The following is a 23,935-nucleotide window of genomic DNA, read 5'->3' on the forward strand; positions in this document are numbered from 1 at the left end:
TACGGTATTTTTCCATGCTATGAATAAATTATTATACTTAAGGATTGGTGGGTATTATGACGATGACTTAATTTAGGTACGTGATATATTGCTCAATTTGCCGCCCCCTGGGCGTGCCGCCCGTGTGCGGTGCACGCTTTGCACGCCCGCTTACGGCGGCCCTGCAACAACACTAAGTATTGCTGTTTGGTTATAGAATATGTAATAAGTAAGTGTACAAGCCCGTATAGGAATACCAGACAGGCCTGCACTAAGCCCCACCACCAAGTAAATCAAGCGCAAGTACAGTATCTTCAGCTTCCAAAGATCAAAGTTATATTGTTAATCTCTTATTGCACTGTGTTCTGCCACTTCTGCCGTATCATTACATAGTATAAAACAAAGTCGGTTACCGCCGTCTGTCTCTATGTATGCTTAGATCTTTAAAATTACACAACGGATTTTGATGCGGATTTTTTAATAGATAGATTGATTCAAGAGGAAGGTTTATATGTATAATACATGCACAATATAGTAGAGAAATACAGATAATGTTAGAGGTTTCTAAATTGATGTCGTAAATAAACCCATTTTTTGCGCTTACATTGCAAACGTTGGCTAAACCCTACGATCAAAATAAGTTACTACAGTATTGTACACCTTAAAAAGGTCTTCAAAAAAGTACGATGGTTTATGTCTATCTCTTAGGGTTAACCCACAATAACTATTTTTTATCCTTTACGTTTTACGAGAAATAATGGCTTATTTTTGAAGCGATTTTAATCAATAGAGCATTAATCCTTATCCAATTAAGTAATTATTAATATTTTCGAAGATATACAGATTTAAGAGGCAGGGACATAGCGGCTTGTGTTTTCTAATAACTGAAAAACTGTGAGCGAAGTAAGACAATCTGTAGTATATATAGTATCAGAATTGCACCCGTGCGAAGCCGGGGCGGGTCGCTAGTTTATTTATTTATTTATTTAAGATCCACCAGTGATAATTACATTAATACAGTATTGGGTAAAAAGAAATACAGTGTAGCTTAATTCTAAATGCATTATCTTTTAAGGCAGATACAGCATGCAAATATTAGGAAGTTTATAAATCATTTATTAGATTATATTAAAAACGTATTAACTTATTGGTAAAAATTATTAAAATCTCTATATATAAAAATTAGGTTACAGGTGGTTCATTATATTAAAAATTAGATCATTACCTATATTTTGTTTATGTAAAAATTATTTATTTAATTTGTCGCTGAACAAAAACTTATAACGAAATGTTTTGAGTGAGTCCCTAAAAGGGTCCAAATGTAAAAGGGTACAACTATCATTTAGAATTTGGTGAGTTATTGCCCAAAACAGTTTTTCGAAAATATTAATAATGTATTTAGTTTTGTATTATACTAACAATTAAAACAATATTGTTTGCAATAAGCTTGCAGTTTCAAAATAAAAGTTCTCTGTTTCGTATATATATACAGTATCTATATGTTTTTTTTGTTACAAAGGCATCTTTACTTTTCTATGTAATGGCATTTTTCACTGAACATGTTTTGTAAATATCCAGTATAACAATTTTGCTTGTGAAACAATTTCTGTAGTTGCGTTCGATTGTTTTAAAATTCCATACATAGATAATTGAAAAACAGCGCGTGCTGTTAACAGTTATAAATATTTTAAATATGAAGAAAATATTTACCAATACGTTTCTTTGCCCGCGACTTTGTTTATAGGGACATTAATTAAAGATATCGTTTTAGAACAATCCATTAATTATTTGATTCAACAAGTTTTAAGATATTTATTTTGATATGAATTCATTTCATTGTACATTTTACAAATTTGTAAAAAACTGAATTAAGTAATCTTATTGGTAAACTAAGGGTAGGGTAGGGTAAAATTATTGAGCAAAAGTTAAAAAAAGTTTCAGTCGATAGCAAAAAGTATTAATGCTTTTTTTAGCTTTAATATTTTTTTCAAATCCATAATTTTTATTATGTTATGTTAATTTGCTTGAAATATATAATATATATATAATATAAAGATCTGAAAATCACCAACTGTTACATGGCACGTTTTGTATTTTTCTTATTTCCAAATTAACATAATTATAGAAACTTATCTCACCATTGCGTTGAATTTACTTTACTACTTTACAAACGATTTTCCTTCAATAACTCTATTTACAACAGCTTAAGTTAATCCAGTGGTCTAAGGAAACAAATAACAGGAGAACTGAATACTTTTTTTTTTTAATTTCATCTTAATGATGATGCTAAAAATATGAAATTTGCTATTTAAGTTTCTGTCCATGAATTGAAGACAGTTAATAAAACTTTTTTTAAAAGATATTAAGAGAAAGTAAGTTTTTATGAAAGTTCATAATTTTTGAAAGTTAAAATATAGAATTTTATACGTCTGTTTTATTTTATAATAGGAAAACAGACGATATATTGTTTTTGAGAATTATTTCCATAAGAGACAATCGTACACACATAAGGAGAAGCTAATAGACTAATAACGAAAATAAAATCCTTTCCTTATCTTCTCATCGAGATCTTCAAATTTTGATCGAAAAGTGAGAATTTAATTCAATAGATTATAGTGGTTTTATTGTAGTGTTCCAGTTTGAAGGGTATGTGAGACAGTGTAACTATAGACACAAGGCACATAATATCTCAGTTCCCAAGGTAGGTACTTGTTTAATCGTTAATCACACTGTATAGTGATTATAATTACAGAGTCTTTCGGTATAGATCGTAATTTAAAACAACTAAACAAAGACAATGAGATTTAGACATAAGCAATTTTACTAATTGTTCTATTCGTAATATTAGTTTTATCAATTTTCTGAATTATTTGTGACAGCAGCATCCCCAGGGGGAGACATGAGCAAATGAAAGGCTTTTCAAATTTGTAAAATTTTAAGTTAAAACGTGAAAACGTAACGATGTTGAATCTGTAAACCAACGGCTATGATGCTTATATTCTACGCTTTAGTGAAACAAATATGTGTTTTCATTTTTTTAAAGTTGTATATAACTTTGGCACTCTTTATATTGCATTTCGGCGAACATCCTAGAAACAGGGTGTTTAACCCTCTCCTAAAAACGGGTATGAGCGAGGGATATTACAAGTTATTAAAAAAAACAGAATAAAAGTAACCGGAACCCAGTTATTCAAATATGTTAGAAAAAAATATATATGTACAGAGATATAGAAAATTGTACAAAAACTACAATTAGGAGAAAATTGGCCTTGGGAAAACTTTTTAAATGGCTTGGTATGAACGATAGATTATTTATTTAGGCTGAACACCGTTCTTTGGTTTCTTTAAAAGCAGGTAATTGTCAAGTTTCTTTGTACAATATATTAGTTTAATAAAAAAGAATAATAAAACAATTTCGCTATATTTATGGATATTTCTTTCCATAAATATAGCTGAATTATATCACAATATACTATAAATATATCACATCGGTAAAAAATATAATTTAAAAAAAAATTGTTTTAATTTTTTTTTGTAGCCAAGGATAGATCAAGTGTCTGTAACTTTTATCTCAATGGTGGACATACGAGAAATTTAATGAGCAAATTTGTTGTTACGGGTCCCTAGCGATAGCTGATCATTCCTGTCACTGGATGTTTATACTTTAGCTCCGGTTGCATCGTTAGGCAGTAACACTGTCTGTACCAACAGTGTATTGTCAGTATTCGTACTAGAAAGTGTGGTAACTGAATTTATAATTCCAGTTTTTCAACCAAAGTTGGTATATTGAAAATAGTCAGTCATAAAAATAATTCATTAAATAAATTATAATAATAAATATAAGTTTATATTACTAGCAACATTTATAGTTAACTATGTATACGAAACGTGCTTCATTTTAAAAGGATGTGATGTGATGAATTGAGCGAAGGTGAGAATAGCTTAAACATTTTACATGAGTACGTAATTATGAACATGAACTTATTATTACAGCGGAGGACTCACTCCAGCCGGGCAAAGACCCTGTTAAAGAGGTTGAACTATTTTTTTTAAATGTACCCTGTCACATTAGATAACGATTAATTGACACAGCCTTAAGTTCTCCGTTAGTCCTCCGCCGTAAATCCTCCTCTTGTTCAGCAGATTTGAATCGAGAGTGATCGTTAAAGTTGTTTATTAACTTCTATCTGTTCTACTTAATTATCTTATATAATTTTGCTTTTTATATACTATAATTTTTCTATTGTATCCTTAACACTACACCACATTAAAAAAATCTTGAGTAAATAATTTCAAAATAATTTTATTTTTATCAAAACTGAATCTAGAGTCTTTATATTTTTATAGTACTTTATGAAGTCGTCTAAGTCACGCGTGGATAATTAATATGTCTCAACTAATTTTCAATATTATTCAACCAGCTGTACTTCACTAACCACTAAATCTAAAATTCACTATTTGTTAAATTCTGTTCATGTTGTTACAATGAGGTTATTAATAAAAAAAATGTATCAATATGTTTTCCATGAAGCTTAATGCCATTAAAGCAATACGAGAACCAGAACACAATTGACCTTACAACAAAGAGTCATTACTTACTCTTTGGCTGTGAAATGTAACGCCGAAGGTTGTTTATCTGATAAATTAAATTATGTTTCTAGAAATTCCTATATTTTGCACGAAAGTGCTGTACTAATTAAGTCAAGTAAGTATAATTTATGTTGGAACTCTGAGAAACGGAACATCTTATAAATGTTAAATTTAAGTAAATATAAGTAATTTACGATTCAATGTAATTTAGATTTAAGTTGTTTTACTTAAATAATTTAGGTGATCAATTATTATTATTCTACGTTATCATAGATGATAACGTTTTCACATAATTGGTTGTCCTATTATTTTTAAAATAGGGATATCTCCGAACCCTTCAGGCAATAAGGGTGTTTTAAAGCAAACACAGTAGTGTGCAATGCTAAAGTCAGCCCATGCATGTACTTACTTTGTTTGTTCTGGAATACTCTACAAAACTTCAAGGCTCGGCTAGATAAATGGAGCAAGTGAAAACCAACGAAGCAGCAACATAGAGAAGCTTTAGGGTAATGTATAAACAACAGGAATGTTATGTACAGTATATAAATAATTCTATATGTAACTTTTTTGTTGTCTTAAATTGCTCTCCGCTCGTCATGGAAAATTTCAAGATTATTTTTAAGTTATTTTTAGTATTTATTAGTTTAAAATTCCTCATCAAACTGTTTGTAGCATTTATTAAATAAGAAATAGTTGAGATTTCGAAAAATTTTGGAAATTAAACGCAAAGAATATATTATATATTTATTTTAGTGTTCATTTCACACGACGGGATAGGAAGTTAGGATGGGATCTTACGGAACGGAAAACAGCGTAACGTTTACTGTAACTTGTAAGTAGCGTCAGTAAATGCTATATAAGTTTTTTGTTGCAATAGTTTCATTCATTTACGGTACAATTTGACCACAATGCTTAACGAAGTGTGATCGAAAAATGTTTCTGATACGTGTATTTTGATTAGAATTACATGAGAATTTTTAAATCGTGTTTAGATATTAAATAGATGAAATAGCTACTAAAAATATGAACTAACTTAGATAACTTATTAGTATTAATTATGATTCGGTATCATAATATTTACAATGACGATAGCGATGATACGGTTGGAAAACTGGTGAATAAGGCACTAAAGACTAACAAGGATATTTTGGACTTACAATGGCGATCGATGATAAATTATTGTGTATCCGAACCTTGTTAATTAATGGGTCAATACGTAACACAGATGAGCCTCAAAAGTAAACTAATTTATTGAAACACACAATACGACAAAATAAACATAGAAAGCAATTAAATAAAAAATATATTTTGTTTTAAATCAAATTCTCATTTGTATTTTCTTGTGAATTAAGATTCGAGGTGAATGTTGTTAAATTAAAGTACGCAGCCTGTAAATGTCCTATTGCTGGGTTAAGGCATCCTCTCATATATGAGTTTTGGAGGTTACTTCACCACGCTGCTGGATGAAATTGTCATGCCATGTTCATTAGTTTTATCTCATTGTCATTTCGGTTGGTTCGGCAGTCGTGGGCATGGCAAATGCAGTCAAAACTTCGGACAAACATTTAAGATGTATGATTCAGTAATACTTTAGAGTTTATTTTTTTATTGATAATGGAGATTCATATGTAAGTTACAATATTTTAAAATATCATAAAATAATAGAAACATTGACTCAGATATTTTATTGAGATATATGATTACAATAAATGTAAACATCAAGTATTTTCCCTTAATATTATACTCTATGTATGCAGTAACTATGCATTAAACGTTCAACATTATTTCAAATGGCATTAGTTCAAATTGTATATGAAAGTTAAAGTCGTCGTTTATTTGTTTAGTTAAGTCTTAGATAGTAGACACCTTATTATCTAAAATACATCATTTCATAAATTCGAAATTATTTTCATTAACTTAGAAATATATATGCAATCAGATTTATGATATATAACATGCTTTATTTAATAATCATAAAAGATAAATTTATTGTTTTTTAAATGCATTCCATCCTGGGTAATAGCTGCTTCTTTAATTACTTCCATTTTATTAAGGAAAATGAAAAGAAATAAGTAAAATATAGACCAAATTAATCGTAATAATATTATAACAGTAATAAAGGTAAAACTATATTTTTACAATACCTTAAAAAATATCTTAACACAAAAAAATATTTCAAAAATTTGTTGTATTATAATAATTTTGTACATATTAATTGGTTAAAAATATTGCGAATCGTAACCGCTAGATAAATGCAATGAAAATGGCCAACAAAGAATTAGAATACAATTGTGTATTCCTCTCTTAAAATTAATAACACAATAATTGACAAATAATGACAGCCTCTGTAGCATTATTAATTTAAAAAAAAAAAACTTAAAATATTTTCGACAATGTATACATAGAGAAATATCATTTTCGGCAAGATATATTTTGCTTACATTAAGCAATTATTATAAAAAGTTTTTTTACCAAAATATATGATTTTTACACTACTGCAAAATTCCAGGGCTCAATTTACTATAAGCCATTGCAGTATATTTGATATCTATATATTTTGTTTTTAAAGTAGAATGACTTTTTCCTTATTTAAATTTTATTAAATCTATCAGTTGTTAATAGTATATGATGTTAATATTTAGTTTTCTGATTAGATCTTACATTTAATAGAAATATTAGTAATATGTGAAAGTTCCCGTTTTATTCTTAGAGATTTCTCATTTTTTCTCTGTTCGTAAAATTTAGTGAACAATACATTCGTGACCCACACATCGTTTACTCTTTCGAGTATAAGATTATGACTACGATCTAATACAATTTTTCTTTATTCTGCCAAAGTCAGTTCGCAAGTGAATAAATTGAATGTATATATTTATCTAAAGGTCTTCTTCACCAAGGGACGCGGAAGTGGTCGAATTATGCCTTCAGACTGGTACTCGAGATCGCACGGTTTTATCAGCTCCTGGCCTCCTTGGTGGATCCACTTGTTGCACACTATAAAAATATATTTAAATTAATTCTCCCTTTCCTTTTTAATTACTGAACATGAGCCTGTATTGTGACGAGCTTTCGCTTTATTTTGGTTATTATGGTATTTAGTCAAGTTGAGGGTCATAATTTATCGTTAACGTCCGGGTATCTCTGAGGACAAAATATGTGGTGTCGTATGTAGCAAGGAGCGTGCGGTGACACGAGGGGGACGGCAGTAAATAGGCCAGCCTTACCCCACTTGGAGCCGCGCAGCACGGGGCAGGCGGCGTGGCGGGTGGCGAGGTCGCCCTCCCCCGACGGGTGCAGGTTGAGCCAGAACACGGCGGCGCCGCGCTGCGGGAACACGCTCAGCCCCAGCTCCGTGAACACCGTCGCGCCGCCCTGCGCCACGTCCGACATCTGCCGAGCCGCAACTTACGTTATTGGTTTACGAAGTAACCTCCATTTCAGCCGCAATTTTGTTGTTATTGATTACCAGCACTGAGTTATTTTTTTTTAAACAGTATTTTCACCAAAACAATACAATATTTTTACAATTATGGATATCTCAAATTATATATGAATAATGATCACTTACATAGAATAGGACTGTTGCGATACGATTTCCGTTGAAGTTTTCAAAAGCACTTTCTTGTTTCTGTAACGACACAACGTACGTAAGTTTCTATTTCTGATCATTACCAAATTTACTAAATGATCTGTTAAATATTTTAAAGGGACTTACGCGAGCAAAATCGAAATGTGGTTCATAATGGCCGCCGATCCCGTAATTGACGACTTGCAATTCCTCTGCGCTGACCATGCTGAGTCCGGTGAAGTCCGCGATTCTCCTGGACAAGTTCTCTATAATCGGCGACTCCTCGTCCTTGAGCCACGCGGACTTGCTGATGCGGTAGTGTGCGGGGACCAGCTCACCGGTCTTTGGATCGTGGACTGTTGCACGGCGGAACTAGATAAATGAAGGATTTCCCAATATAGGTTTAATTTTATAATTGTGAATTTGTTTTAGGACAAGTAAGTAATTCATTATCATCTTTTATATAATCGGAGAAAAAACAATAATTATAACAAAGTTTCTACGTTGTCCATAATATTAATGTTTCATTTTGATTCTGATCTGTGTACAGTAATACCCCGCTTTACGCGAGCCCGTTATGCGCGATTTCACTATAACGCGAATTACAAATTTCACGTTCCAATCCCTCGCATTACGCGAAACATTTAATGTTATGTAGTCATTAAGTTCTCTTTTTTTGTGATTTTTCCGGAAAGTAAAGTAAAGTCCCTCGCGTAAAGCGTAAAGGTATTACTTACTGTATATGTATGTATCCAAGATTTATTGATATTTTTATATAGAATTAAAAATATTCTTGTAAATCTACCCAACCGCCAAACCCAGAAAAACCTTCTAATTACCAATAGAGCAAACTAAAATTGATTATAAAAAATAATTATTTAAATGTAAATATGTGTATGTTATTTTTCTTTTAAAAATCTTTACATCTTGTACTTTATTAGTATATGCTTATCGCACCAGATATAAACAACACTGAGCCGACCAAGAACAATTAGAGCAACTCATAGGTCTTCTAAAATTATTCGTCTAAAATTATTTCCAATTTAAAAAAAGGAGAAAAATTGTAACATTGTCTGTTACTGTTTCCTTCTTATATATTTTTTCTTTTTATTTCTATGCAACCGCTGCTATGTTATTCTCATATCATAGGCATGACATAGGCACAGAATTGTAATTCTCTTAATAAATATATCTTCTTTCTTTCTCTATTTTATGAATTCATCAAAATTATTCATTTTTATATTTTTATGTTTTCGTATTGCCAGCCAAGAAACCCAGTACAGCGGGGTGAGATTAAATTAATTGATGTGTTAATCCCTCAATTTCAGTTACTTTCTCGAAAACGAGGATGTCTCTGTTGTTTGTCTGTGGTATAAACAATGGTACTAGAATACTCATAAATGTGTGCATAAATAAATACGTGTATAGTATAGTAACATGAGACGGTTGTGACTCACCCTCGGTCGAGCCATCATCATGATTTCAAATATCTCGTCATCGTTCAAAACCTCGTGGAACACCACAATATCAGGATTTAGGTACACGTACTCCATTTTGATTGGTGCCAGTCTCAGGAAAGGATGATTTTCAGTCAGATAGCGGCATGTCAATCTGCAATAATAAAAAAATATAAGTTTTTAGTAGATTTCAAACGCTATAGAATCGATATAATAATTAATTATTTTTTACAAAATCCTACTGTAGTAGAGTTAAAACAAAAAAACTGGAGGATAGCGAGGTATTTTAGTTTTGTGATGTGGTGATGCAGCGGTTATCGATAACAGATCACAGAATAGTATAAATGGATATCGGCAGCTGTTAAAGCATAACACTAAGAACAACAATTTTGCAAATCTTTATGGCCGGCTTCCTTGCCTTACAACGATCCTTCTACATGATTGATTCTCCAAGGAATGATGAAGAAATTAGTAGTTCTTACGACATCCAGGGATTAATGGGGGGTGGCTCTATTTATTTCTGTCGCAACTATACGAAGTGTTCTACTTGAATCTGCAGTTGTAACTTATTGGTGTGTTTAAAGATATATATGTCATAACGAGGATTTTACCTTATATGATCTAAAGATTCAGGAAAGTAATAATTTGTTCTATTTATATAATTAAAGATAGTAAAAATTCAAAGTAAATTACATATTTAATTATTATAATATTAGGAGAATAATACAAGGCTACACACCGTTTGGATATCGCCCTCGGTATTTCCATTTCTCCGCGACAAAGAGCCTCGTAGACCTTCCTTTCTTTTTCATATTTCGTTAGTTCTTTTGGTTTTTCAGCTTCCTCGTTTGCATCTACAGTTGGCTGTCCTGTGTCCTAAAATTTTAATGTATTTGTTTAAACACTTTAAAATAATTACTAATTGTATGTAATTTTACAGTATTAAACAAATTAGTGAGTATATTTGCTCAATTTCGGTTATAGCAGTCATTTTTATGGGATCTATCTGCTCAACACTAAACCAGCAAGGCCGATGAAGAGCAACGGTGCAGACAAGAATACTAAGATACTAACTTGTTTTTTTCCAGGTGAGACCTTAACCAAAAAATTAAGGATTAATTTTAATCATTTAATAAGGTAAGCTTGTTTTATATTTATTATATATTGAACTCATAAATACGTACCCCCCGATTTTTCTTACTGAGGTCAGATTGCTTTTTGAAAAGAGCGTCTCGATAATGCGGTATGTTGCCTTTAGCTCGGTCGTGGGATGGGTCCAACATAAGCAACTTTTTCGTCCAGTTTAATGCATTTCTGAGGTCACCTACAAAAAATATCTATATACTAATATACATATTAGTTTAAAATAGGTAGGCAGACTGGACAAATGCTCCACCTAATAGTGATCACCATCGCCTATATAAATAAGCCCTGTAAGAAATGTTACCCTCCTTTACAACATAATATCGCCACCAAGTTTGGGAAGTAATATGTTATTTCCCTTTGCCTGTAGTTCAATTGGCTCACTCACTCTTCAAATCGAAGGCAACAAAACTAAGTATTTCTGTTTAGCAGAATATCTGACAAGTGGGTGGTACTTTTACAAAGCCCTGCTCCCGTTCCGATTATTTTTACCGATATACGTAGTAAGCTCTTACAATTAAACAAATATTTTTTTTCTTCTTCGTCTTAGTCTTAGTTAATTTAAATGGCATGATGTTTTTATTTCAAGTTCAATATAAGGTAATTAAGGTAACGGCAATGGAAATGTTTATGATATTCTATTACATTTAATTTAATACTGCATGTATGTGTTTGTGTGTGTGTGTGTGTGTGTGTGTGTGTGTGTGTGTGTGTGTGTGTGTGTGTGTGTGTGTGTGTGTGTGTATGTTTATTTATATCAAAGGATATTATTTAAGTGTTTAACTCACCCAACAAGTAGTAACAGAAGCTGATATACTCCAAAATATCGACATCCGTGAAGTTATAAAGTTCGTCATCATTGGGATACTTTTTCAAGGCCAATTGCATCCAAGCGAGCGCGTTTTTATAATCTTTCTCGTTGTACAGCACCTTGCCGAGCTCGTAACAGTCGTCAGAGTTCATAGACGTACTGAAATATAAATATTATGATAATTTATCTTTGCTTACCCTTATATCATTTATTTTGGACGGTGCAATATGAAAACTTTATTTAGATGACTTGGCAGGTTTTAGGCGGTTTTACCTTACGCCAAACCAACCCTAACCACCCCTATTTGGTATGATGCGTTTATAAACGTATCCGTAAAATTGTAAGGATCGTTAATTTATAATAAACCTAGACAGATTGTTAACAAAAAAAAAAAACATAAAAATTCAATACTTTATATTTAATGTCAGGTGAGTGCGTTTATTATTAAACTCAAATTGAATCGTTATATTAAACACAATATTATATATGTATATGTATATATCATTTCAATTTTATGATATTTTTTTATATTTAAATATGTATATATAATTTATCGTCAGCTTATCATACATATTATAGACTAACAGTCCTTACAATTAACCGGTAACATAAACTAAGCATAAGCTGATTGCACTTCCCATTTATTCCTGGGAGATCACATCAGCATTTCTCTTTGCCGAAAATATATAAATACACAATTTGATAGATGATAATGATAGATTTATATATTCGTGATGTATTGAATGGAAAGCGCGAGATGATAATTCGAAAGTCAAGGGTATCTTTAGAGAGTTTAATAACGGTCATGTTATATTTTCAAAAACATATGAGTCATTCAGTTAATCATCAGGGCCATAAAACATTAACTTTTAAATTTTTCTTGTAATATAAAAGACGAGGACATATCTAGAACTACTTTCCTACAGACATTATATTTATGCTAAGCCAATAGAACTTCATTTTTGTTTTTAAGGACGCGTAACTTTTAAGCACAATTCGTTACACGAGAGAAAAGAAAATATATAACGTAGAGAGAGAAAAAAAAAATTATTATAAAGTTTCACTTCTTTCACGCACTATGCTGCCCGCGTAAGTTTCAATATTATATTATATATATTCGTACCTATGTACACCCTTAAAAATATTGTTATTTAAATGAAGTGTCGCTTAGATGTAAATTAATGTTATTTACATGTCACACGAATGGTTCATAACAATGAAAATTTGTAAATGGAATTATTGTGCAGACAATTTTTTTACCTCTATCTTTATTAATAACTATTGAATGGTAATAAACCAACACCGTGTACAAAACACAAACACAAAAAAACCGTTTTAAATACAAAAACATCTTTATCACAAAACAAAACTTACAAAATTGTTATTGATTGATCGTCACTGAAAAAAGTAATTGTAATTGATAATTCCTATTTTTAAATTTATTATCTTAACTGAATTCACTAATAACAAGTTACTTACGAAACTGGTGTACTTTCGTCTCTGAAAAGTGGAATTTAAATATTGTACTCAAATAAGTCTACATATTAATCTTACTATTACAATATTTTTATTTACAATTACAATCATTTTATTTTTATAATAACAGGACTTTAAAAGAAGTTAATTAGTTTATTTGTAAATTTGCTGATTGCATTCTATATTTTAATGTCACTGTAATTAATTTGTTCTTTTATTATTATTATATATTATATTATTGTATAATAATATTTAATTCAAGATATTTAAATTACATGCCATACCATTGTGAATTGTTGTGCTAAACATTTGTACCTATAAACATTGGAAACTACAAACAGAAATAAATACATGAATTGAATTGTTCAACTTATAATACTAATAGCACAAAAAGTCGAAAGTAAAATTAGTTAGTAATTTATAAGTATAGAGGTGAGAATCTAATATTAAATGTGTAAATAGGTGTATTTCTGTGTATGTGTGTATGCGAAATATTTTATATGTGTGAGTGTAAGTTATTGTTATACTATTATGTTTTTTTTGTTAATTATTGTTTTTGTAAATACTGGTTTATCAAGTTATATGGTATAGGCATAGAAAATGTAATAAGTAGGTTTTGACATGATATAATTAAAGTAAAACCTATGCATCCTTAGTGTCGTAATAATAAACTCTGAAGTCATATTTACATAAATGTGTTTTATAAGTGTGTGTGAATATGCAAATGAAATACCTATAGATAACACCATTCAGTATTCCCTCAGCAAGGTCGTTGACATCAAGATGGTAGGTCTCCTGTAAGCGAGTGAGAGCTTGAGCAGCCCCCGTGAGGTCCTCCAGCGACGGATACTGAATGTAGTCATCATCCGATATAATTGATATATTCTTTATATATTCTGGAAAATCATAATTATATGTACATTATTTATTATACTCCAAAAGAATATAAACAATGATAACATTCGTTAAATCTACTGTATATATTGTTGATATAAATCTCAAACACAGTTAATTTGTTATAGTTTGTAAAGCAATTTTATTTAACCAGAAACAGTAAATATGTTATACGAAAATCTGAGCGAGTTTCATTTGTTGGAAGTCATAATCCATATAATTATCAGATATAGAATTATATTTAAATTTAAATGAGTTCACAAAACATAAAAATTTTGCTGATTAATTATGCAGATTAAGAATTAGATATCAACTAGACCGTACTGTGCAGAAACGTATCAACCCTCAGATGCGCTGTTGGGGATGAAAAATAAAATAACACGATAGAAAAAAGTCTTAAAAAATACTTTGCATAACATTATATTTATAAATGTTCTATATAATTGAACAGGGTTTCTGTCACTATAACAATGGTTTATCGGTTTTTCTTTTGTAAAAAAATCATTTCCACTCGGAGTAAGACTAAAACCTATTTAATTGAAAAACAGAATAGCCTATATACCTACCTCTTGTTTCATATTCTTCACAATGGATAGCGTACAAACAGAAAATAACATTTATTATTAAAAGGCATACTTAATTACAATAAAAATAACAGTAATAAAGTTTTTAAAGTATCATATTAAAATTATGAACAGGCAAATTTCCGTAAAATAAGTCATCTTGTTTTGTAAGGAAACTTGCATGTGTTGGATATACCACGTTCTACTAGGTAACTTACAAACGTTCTCTTTATCAGGTGAGAGGTCCTTAGCCCAGCTGTGAGACATTAGGGGACTGTTTTTTTGACAGTCCCGTGCAATTAAGGAGGAAACTATGTTTATGTAATTAGGGATGGATAACTATGTTTCTAGTTTTTATATTTAATAGTGTAGCACACAAATTAATTTAAGGCAATGTCAATCTAGTTAAAACCACCGAGTCAAGTTCATACAAAGTAACAATAAATATTATTCTTAAGTTTATGAATACATGCAGGTAAAATTTAAGTTTTTCATTAGTTATTATACCTATACCTTAAGGTGGTGGGTACTACAAGTTAAAACATGTTTTTCGCTGACAAAAATCTAGCTCTTGACATTTTATATAAAATAAGGGATTATTGCTGCTCGTGAGAATAGTCACGACGAAGGCACTAGTTAGATGTTCATTAAATTCATTGCAAAAGGAAATATATGTACTCAAAGTTCACAAACATTAAAGCTGATCATTACGATTGTGTCATAATAAACTTCGTGAGGCACGTTTGTATTCTTGTTCACAAGTCATGATTACGTTAACGCAAACGCAAACGTAACAGAAATAAGCACCTAATGGCTTCAATGAGTGCTAATTTAGAGAGAACATATTGTAATGTTTACTTTCATTATGACAGTATAAATAAAGATATTTGCTATTGGTTAATGATGTCGTGCCAAAACGAGTGTTATTAAAGTTACTGTATACTTTTCGTAACGGTGGTATATTATTTAAACATGGAATAATTTCATATAAGTTTTTACCATAATTGACCCTGTTTCGAAAAATGTTTTTTATCGTACTGATTAATTTGAAAAACACACGTGTTAAAATCAAACTATGCACTATGTTAATATAAATAAAAACTTGTATACTTATTACAAATACTACTAAAACATAAAGTGATGAGTTCGTGTTCCAACACAATTGTCTGAAAACACATACTCCCTCTTTCCTGCTACATGATAGGACGACAATTTCACACTAGATAATGTTCAACGACTATACGACATATACGTGCTTTCCGAGTCTGGAGGGAAACATCATAAACTTCCTAGATTATTAATAATTTCTTGCAAATGAAATATTTAAGGGCATTGCGTTTTGTGTTCTTAAATAATATGAAAAGCGAATGATATTGCATGCTCAAAGCTAAATACGTAAAGGAAAATTTTCATAAATACTTTAATAATGACTAGTCGTGATTCAATTTATTCTGTATTTGTAATAAAAATTAATACTGTATTAGCATTTCATAAAATCAGGCAACCCACATGATTACCACATAGATATATGATATGATGATAGCCTTATAAAATCCTCGATACATCGGGTTACGAATATAAATATATATAATTTATTTATCATAAGCAAAGGCAAAACAATTCGTCCACTTTGCTACTCAACCGAGTTTTTTTTGGGAACTATGGACAAGCTTTAGTATTTTCCATAACAAAATTTACATAAGACATAAGAATAGATTTTTTTTTTTTTGTTTTAAACATGAAGACTTTTTCATATCCTAGGTACCAATTTTTTTTTTAATATAACATGTAGTTACAAAAATACATTAGTGGTGCAATTACCTGTTCCGATTTCGATTTTCTTTTCGATAAATTCTAAATCCGTTGTCAACCTTTTTATCAGTGTAAATGCATTTATTGGATTTCCCAAATAGTTCGGAATGTCTTCCATAGCCTTTTCATGTTCAGTTTGGTATACTTTTAAATGTCTGTAACAAAACAAATTATTGAAAAGGGCAAAAAAATATGACGGCACGTAATTTATGATTGACCCATTTTTAAAAATGATTAAAATTATTATTAATTAATAAGTTACATTAAAACCTTATTGCACAAATATTAGTTATGCTTTGATTATTTATGTGTCTAGATAGACAGTCTGTGTCTGACTGATTGTGTGTCATTTATATGTTCTGAGCTGAGAACACATCGAAAAAAATAGTAGCCAACAGTTGGCCACTAAGTAAACACGCACACTAGTAGGTATAAAACTGATTTTGGTCGAGTGTCAAGCGTAGCTGTCAACCACACCAAGATACTAAAGTTAACCCCTTTGTTTAACTTTTTTAGTAGTAAGACACTCTACCTGATATATATTTGTTATCTTTAGTACAATATTATTTTTCATAACGATCCTTCGTGATACTCGCATACATGTTTTTTTTTAATGTTGTACTATACATTATATATCCACGACCATTAACATTTGTTTTTTTACCAAATTTTTATATTATTCGTCTACTAGAGTCAGAGACTAAAGACTGTGACATACACGACAGTTTTTTTCAACATTTAATTACATTTCAACTGTTTCATTTAAAATAAAATAGAAATACCTTTTTAAAACCGATATCCGCTTCTCTTCTTTTTCAATGTATTCTTCCAAATCTTCAATTATCTTGATGTGGGTTTCTAAAAGCGGTTCCACATCTGATATAGCAGTGAAAAATTCTGCTCGTGTCGATACAAAAATGAATCCGATGAAACATAAAGCCAGAGACGAAGTTTTCACCACGGAATACATTTTTCAATTCACGGCTAAAACAACAAATATTTATATATATTTTTTATAAAGCTCAACCATTGCGAAATGTCTTAAATCAATACATATAATAAAACTGGAGTGTATGTTTATAATAATAAAATAACAGATTTTTACTTAATGGATATATGTATATGGTACATATACCAAAATTACATTTTTTTTTTTTTCAATATTTGTCGGTCTGTCTGTTCCGGCTAATCTCTGGAACGAGCCGTTTTTCACTGGAGTAACTTAGGCTACAACAACAACCTATTTGTTAAATTCAAACGCGAACAAATACGCGGGCACAGCTAGTTACAATATATAATCAAATAAAAATGTATCCATTACATTATGGCAGAATTGGCCGTAGGCCGTAGCAAATTATTATATTTATAGAAATTTCAGATATTTGTGTATATAATTGATCTCAGGCTTGGCGGCGAAGGAAAACATTGTAAGGAAACCTGCATGCGTCTAGTTTCAATGAAATTTTGCTACACATTTGATGGATACTTACTAACCCACATTGGAGCATCGTGGTGGAATTAGCTCCAAACGGGAGGCGTAAGCCCAGCAGTGGGACATTAGCAGGTGTAAATGTAATTAACTTTTACAGAATATAGTGTATCGAATAATTTATAGAGTTCACAATCAACACCATCTTCATATTAAAGCGAGTATGTCATAAGCAAAAAAAGGACCAGAAAGTTACATATAGTAAATAGTTTTGGTTAATATATCGTCATATCAACAAAACCCTAAAAACATTTGAACTCAGATTACAAAACAAACATTAAATTACTTAAATATATTTTATAAAAGGGTTGAAAATAAAGAGATTGGTCAAACAGAATGTCCGACAGTTGAAAAGTATAATCTAATTTTTATCACACAGCAAAACATAATATAGATAACTGGGAATGGGTCGCGGTATAAATAAGGAATATTCTAAAGATAATGAGAAACGCATGTGTGTTACAAAAATATGTCTATTAGTTACTGCGACAAATAAGCGAGATCAATTATTAGTTAGAAGTTTATAAATTGGTCCTTGTGCTTGTAGTTAAATCGACTATATGCTATTCCAAAGAGAATAATTTAAATATTAACTGTTTATTCAGAATAGGCGGTATCACGTCAAAATCTTTATTTTATATTAGATACAACTTCTTATCAAATATTTAATATTTAAGTTATTTAAGAATATATGTTAAAATAATTTGTGTAGATACTAAAATGATTTAAATATAGCTCTAAAATTCCATAATTATTATTTATTTTGTAAACTTACTTTATATAAATATTTATTATATTTTCCTGTAGTATTTACATGTTATATTGATTTATTTTGTATAAAACGGTTAGGTTTCGGCTCCACTGTAACTAATATAAATGACAACGAAAGTTTAAATTGACAACTCCATAGCTCTAGAATTTTCGTCGAACATTTAGTACCTAACTATAATAATAAAATTTATGGTAATATCATGATATTATTTTATGACTGATGATTAAACAACTTAATAGAAAATACTAAAATTGTTTTATTATTATTTGAATCATGCCTTTTTTTTAAATTCAGAACTAATTTATAATAATAAAATGTCGCCGTACTAATTTTTATTATATTTTTTAATAGTTTATGATAAATACTTCTTTAACAATTTTTTGAAAACTAAATAAAAAAGGAATAATATTATTATTTATTACATATAATATAAATATAAAGATATAGAAAAAAATATAGGATAACTAATCCCTTTGATTTAAAAAAGACGTTTGGTTTACGTACCTAGACTTTCTTAACACATAACCAAACTTAAAATATGCACAAAAACGTTCACTTGAAACATTAAAATCTATAACCGACGATGTTAACTAAACTTCACAAAATACTATCATACAAAATGCGATCAGACTTCCTCCATCCGGCATGGGCGGCATACGAGCAATGAACACTGAGCCAGCACAGCACACATCGGGTCAACGGACAAATAAAAACATCGCTCAGAAGCTAGCGACAAACCAGTGACCTTATCAAATGATGCGATGACGATTTTATTCAAATAATAATTTACATGAGCTTTATGTTTGTTATATAAGTCCTTAACGTATGACAATCAATCACATGTTTGAATTAAATATTAATAAAATATCAACTTTATTAAAACCGCTCCGCTCGTGATACTTTTAAATACATTTGTATCAAAGCAACAGGTTCATTGGCTGATTTGAAAAATTTAAATTCCAAAATGTACAAATACAGAAAACCAGTTCGAGAATACACACTTTATTCATATTAGTCATAGGGATTTTAATCGCTCTGTCCATGATAATAATTTAAATCGTTGAACGAATCGCTAGGAACCAAAATGATTATTACCAGCCATCTAAAGTCAACGTAACATTTCATTCGTCTTAATTAAGACCAATTCGATATACTTATAGATACTACGAACGATATTGTTGAATGTTTTGCATTCATAAAGAATAAGAATTGTTATAATAAAAAGAATGTATACAAATACTACTATAAGCGATAAAAAGTAACCTATATGCTATTCCAGACTATAATCTATCTCTGTACTAAATTTAATTAAGATCCGCCCAGCCGTTTTGGTGTGATTGAAATTGAACAAACATCCAAACATGCATCCATACTTTCACATTTATAATTTTTCTTAAATTTCTTGGAACGCCAATGCGACACCAATGTTGGGAGCTAAGATGTAGTTAAAATATTACTGGGTAACTAATATATTTAAATGAGTGTTTAAATAGAATATTACATTGTATTTTTGCCAAATAACCAGGTTTCTGTATTTAATTATTTTGATAGTATAGTTGTATTTTTATTATAGATGTAGGCGGACTGGCCAAATGGGTAACCTTATTTTATGCGGTTACCACCGCCCACAGACAGTTCGGCTTTGAGAACTATTATTATATTAACCATTCCTTACATATCCAGTGCACCACTACCCTTAGAAACTAAGATGTTATGTTCATTGTGCCGCTATTTACACTGGCTCACTCACCCTTCAAACTGAAACACAATAATAAGTAAGTTGATCGGCGGTAGACTATCTGATGAGTCGGTGGTACCTGAGGGGCTTGCACAAAGCCCTACCGCCAAATAACAAATAGGTTGCATATTAAAATATACTGTTAATATGCAGTGACGGCGTACTGCGCCCTCGGAACCCGCCACGCCCGTAACAAATTCTAGAAATTATTGAATTTCACCGGTCTACTTGCATTATGGTAGTGGTCCGAGTGCGCGGTGCGCCGTCGCTTAAAAAGCACACCTATTTATGCTAATATTATAAAGAGATAAAAATTGTTTGTTTGTATGTAGGAGGTAAATTCCGGAACTACATTATTCCTGAGTTATATATAGTTATATAGAGTACAGTGTACACCCGTATCGTATCGTCTGCCACTAATAAAGATTTTCTAGATTATCCATTGTGTGTAAAAACAAGAATATATTTTTACAAAGACCTTAAAAGTGAAATAATTAAAAATTGCACCAAAAACATAATATATAAATATATTTTTGAAATGTAAAATTATATATTTGTTCCTTAAACCAACCGTAACATCGATTCGTTTAAATGCAAGCCTCGAATAATGCAATATTTATGCTATATGTATCACTGTAACAATTGAATAATTCCTAGAACAACAAACTTTTTATTTTATTATACATACTTTGTTTACAGAGAAAAAAAAACATTCTTGCACAGTACGGATTAGGGAAGTATTTTGTAGCATCACGAAAAATATTTTACTGATGTATACGGCTGTCACCGTATACATGGGCAAAGGAAATGATGTTGAGTCTTCCACGCAGCGCAATGTAGGGTGTAACACGACATAATAGGCGGCCTATTCTCTCAGGTGTATATATCGTTGGACGCGATTCCTGATCCTTTTCACTTCTTTGTTAAAGGTCACACTTCATTAAACCACATTCGTGCGATCACTACCATCCGAAGTTCTCAACGGTCAACGAGACGAGCGTTTTTTATTCCGTATTAGTGTAAGCATAGGACAATAACATCGAGAGAAACAAAAAATACGCTGAACTAAGACTTACAGCCTCATTGGTAAGAATTGCCAGCTGAGCTTTCAGATAGCTTTTAGATAAGTCGGTGAGTCGAGCAGGGCGGAAGTTCTACAATTTGTATCTGTATCGCAATCGAATCGAAACGTTATCGTTGTTGTTCAAACGTTTTCCTATTCTACAAACACAACAATCCAGTTGGGGTTCGGTCAAAAATGAATCAGAATATAATCAATATAAATAAATAGAATTGGCACTCAACTATAATAAAGTTAAGTTATTTTTGTTGAAATTTTCATTTGTTTAGTTTATGTTTGTGAAGACATACTGCATTGGCAATCCACGATTAAAAATTATATATTTATATATATAATTATCGTTATTAAAAGGCACTTTTGAGATTTGTAAGTCAAACAAGAGTCACTCTAACACAACCAAATCATAAAGTAAACAGGAATCGTTATTGACACTGAGACCACAAGTAAAGGGCATCAAACTACACATCCATATTACAGATGTAATATTTGGTACATGCAGCTTATGTTCATTACCTAAAACCAATAAAGAACAATTCCAAATTGCCCTATTAGTGTTTCTAAGTTAAACAGATTAAAGTTTTGTTTGTAAGTTATATGAAACATTAAAAGGACTATTAAAAGGACAAAATAAATATTTATAAACATATACAAATCTTTAGCGATGTCTTTATTCTCTATAACTTCCCAGTGCTATTAATTAATTAAAATAATAAACTAAATAAGTTTGAGTCATACCATATTTTTTTCCTGAAATAATGGGAAGTAAATGATTTGAATTCTTAAGAAAAGTAAAATAACAGCAAATTCATCAAAAATGGTAAAGATATAGTATGGATTTTTTTTTTGTATTTTAATATAAGCGATACTGCTTGATGACAAAATGAATTCCAAAGAATTTAAATTTACTGGATAACTTAAATTTCTAAATATGGTGTGCTTCCTATACCTTTAGTTTTAATAAATGATCATGAACTTTGAAGAAAAATAAAAATAAATTATTTGATATTCCGTAGGATACTTCAAGATTCTTACACATTGATTACAATAGAAATATAAAAGCTTCTTAAAAATGTGTAAGTTTTGGTATTGTTAAAAAAAGACTTAGGTAATTAAAGGAATATAAGTGAGAGATATATATAAATTTGTCAGCTTGCAATTTCTAGAAATAGCTATGGCATAGCTAAAAAAGACAGATATACTATATAACCATTACATATTTCTCCCATAATAATAAAAATAAATAAGCCATGGTTTTGTCACTAGGAAACTTTTAATAATAAATTATTAAAAATAAATACTAAATATTCTATAATTCTGATAGGAATGATGTATGTAAAAGTGGAAGAATTTACAGGGTTTGTCACTTAAATACCTTTACGAAACTAAACTAATACACTAGCTTTTAAAAATAACTGAAATAATTTACCGTTGTAACAGCGAATATACATTAAATTAAATATTTTATTTATCAAGTAAGATGGCTATATATATTAATGGCAATTTCAGCTTCATTATACTTTATCGAGTCTAAAAGTAGCTAGCTATAGAAACAATTTTATGAATATTCGTATTGCTCTAATCTAATGAATTTAAGCAAGTTTTGAAAAACAAAACAAAAAAGTATTTATTTACTTACATGTTTTATCTTATTATTTCATTCCAGCAATAAGAATATTGTTAAATGATTTTAAAAATAATTAAATATCGAGATAATAGTTTTTTATTTTAATACTACGTACTATCACAAATTCAAAACAATAGCAAGAAATTCATAATACTTCACTTGGATTTTTACTTTTAGCGTAGAGCGCAAACTCCGGCCCGGTCTTTGATTAAAAAGTAGACATGCGCACAAAGAGTTATCGATTTTATCAGTTATAATCGATTTTTACATTCCTTTTACCGAAACATAAACAATTTTATTTTTTCGTAATATTTTATTTTTATCAATGAGTCGACAACAATTAATTCTAAGAACATGTTGGAAATAGATAAGTAAAATAAATATGTACTAAGATGTTTATTGAAAATATTAGTAGCAGTAGAATGACTGAAAAATCTAAAAATTAATAGTCTAAGATCCCGCTGCAGAATCAGTGTACCCACGGTGTGTTGGCTAAAAGAAAATTTTTACACATATTTATGATTAGGAGAATTTATATCTACCAGGTTGCCTATCAAAATGTGGCCGCTAGTATTTTTAATTAAATTATTAATAATTCTTATTCCGTCAAAAATTTCATTGACTTGTTTTTTCAATAAAATGTGTGAAAAATCATGGTTGCCGTTGTGCATCTGGCCACACCTCTTCGCAGCCAGGTTTACACAGGTATGATTTTGTTACGTTTTAAATACACTCACAATGTACATTCATAACTTTTATATCTAATTAAAGCTATTTTTTTTCTGTTTATTATGATATACGGTTGCCTAAATGAATCTGGCCTCAAATAAGGGTTGCTGGCTGTAAAAGATAGTAAATATTACTCATTAATACCTCGAATGTATTTCTCTTATTTACAGATTTATATTTTACTAGAATATCTATTGAAAAAATGTGGA

At 30.2% G+C, this 23,935-nt stretch overlaps 1 protein-coding gene across 8 annotated transcripts; it reads right to left on the minus strand.

Moving 5' to 3' along the window:
* Positions 1-6,237: 6,237 nt before the first annotated feature.
* On the minus strand, positions 6,238-23,198 carry LOC125066353 (prolyl 4-hydroxylase subunit alpha-1). 8 transcript variants are annotated; one of them, XM_047674405.1, is made up of 16 exons: positions 23,010-23,198; positions 17,076-17,277; positions 16,303-16,448; positions 14,485-14,499; positions 13,758-13,920; positions 13,028-13,048; positions 12,923-12,946; positions 11,526-11,707; positions 10,779-10,918; positions 10,669-10,689; positions 10,334-10,470; positions 9,595-9,748; positions 8,285-8,509; positions 8,138-8,197; positions 7,794-7,959; positions 6,238-7,563 (listed from the first exon to the last, which is right to left on the minus strand). In XM_047674405.1, exons 2-16 carry the CDS (start codon positions 17,261-17,263, stop codon positions 7,442-7,444), a joined length of 1,764 nt encoding a protein of 587 aa, XP_047530361.1. In that variant the 5' UTR covers positions 17,264-17,277; positions 23,010-23,198; the 3' UTR covers positions 6,238-7,441. The 8 variants fall into 8 exon arrangements, with proteins under 8 accessions (XP_047530361.1, XP_047530360.1, XP_047530362.1 ...); XM_047674404.1 differs by lacking the exon at positions 23,010-23,198 and adding an exon at positions 19,059-19,230; XM_047674406.1 differs by lacking the exon at positions 23,010-23,198 and adding an exon at positions 18,558-18,677.
* Positions 23,199-23,935: the final 737 nt, after the last annotated feature.

This window comes from Vanessa atalanta, chromosome 9, assembly GCF_905147765.1.
Source record: "Vanessa atalanta chromosome 9, ilVanAtal1.2, whole genome shotgun sequence".
Classification (NCBI taxonomy): domain Eukaryota; kingdom Metazoa; phylum Arthropoda; class Insecta; order Lepidoptera; family Nymphalidae; genus Vanessa; species Vanessa atalanta.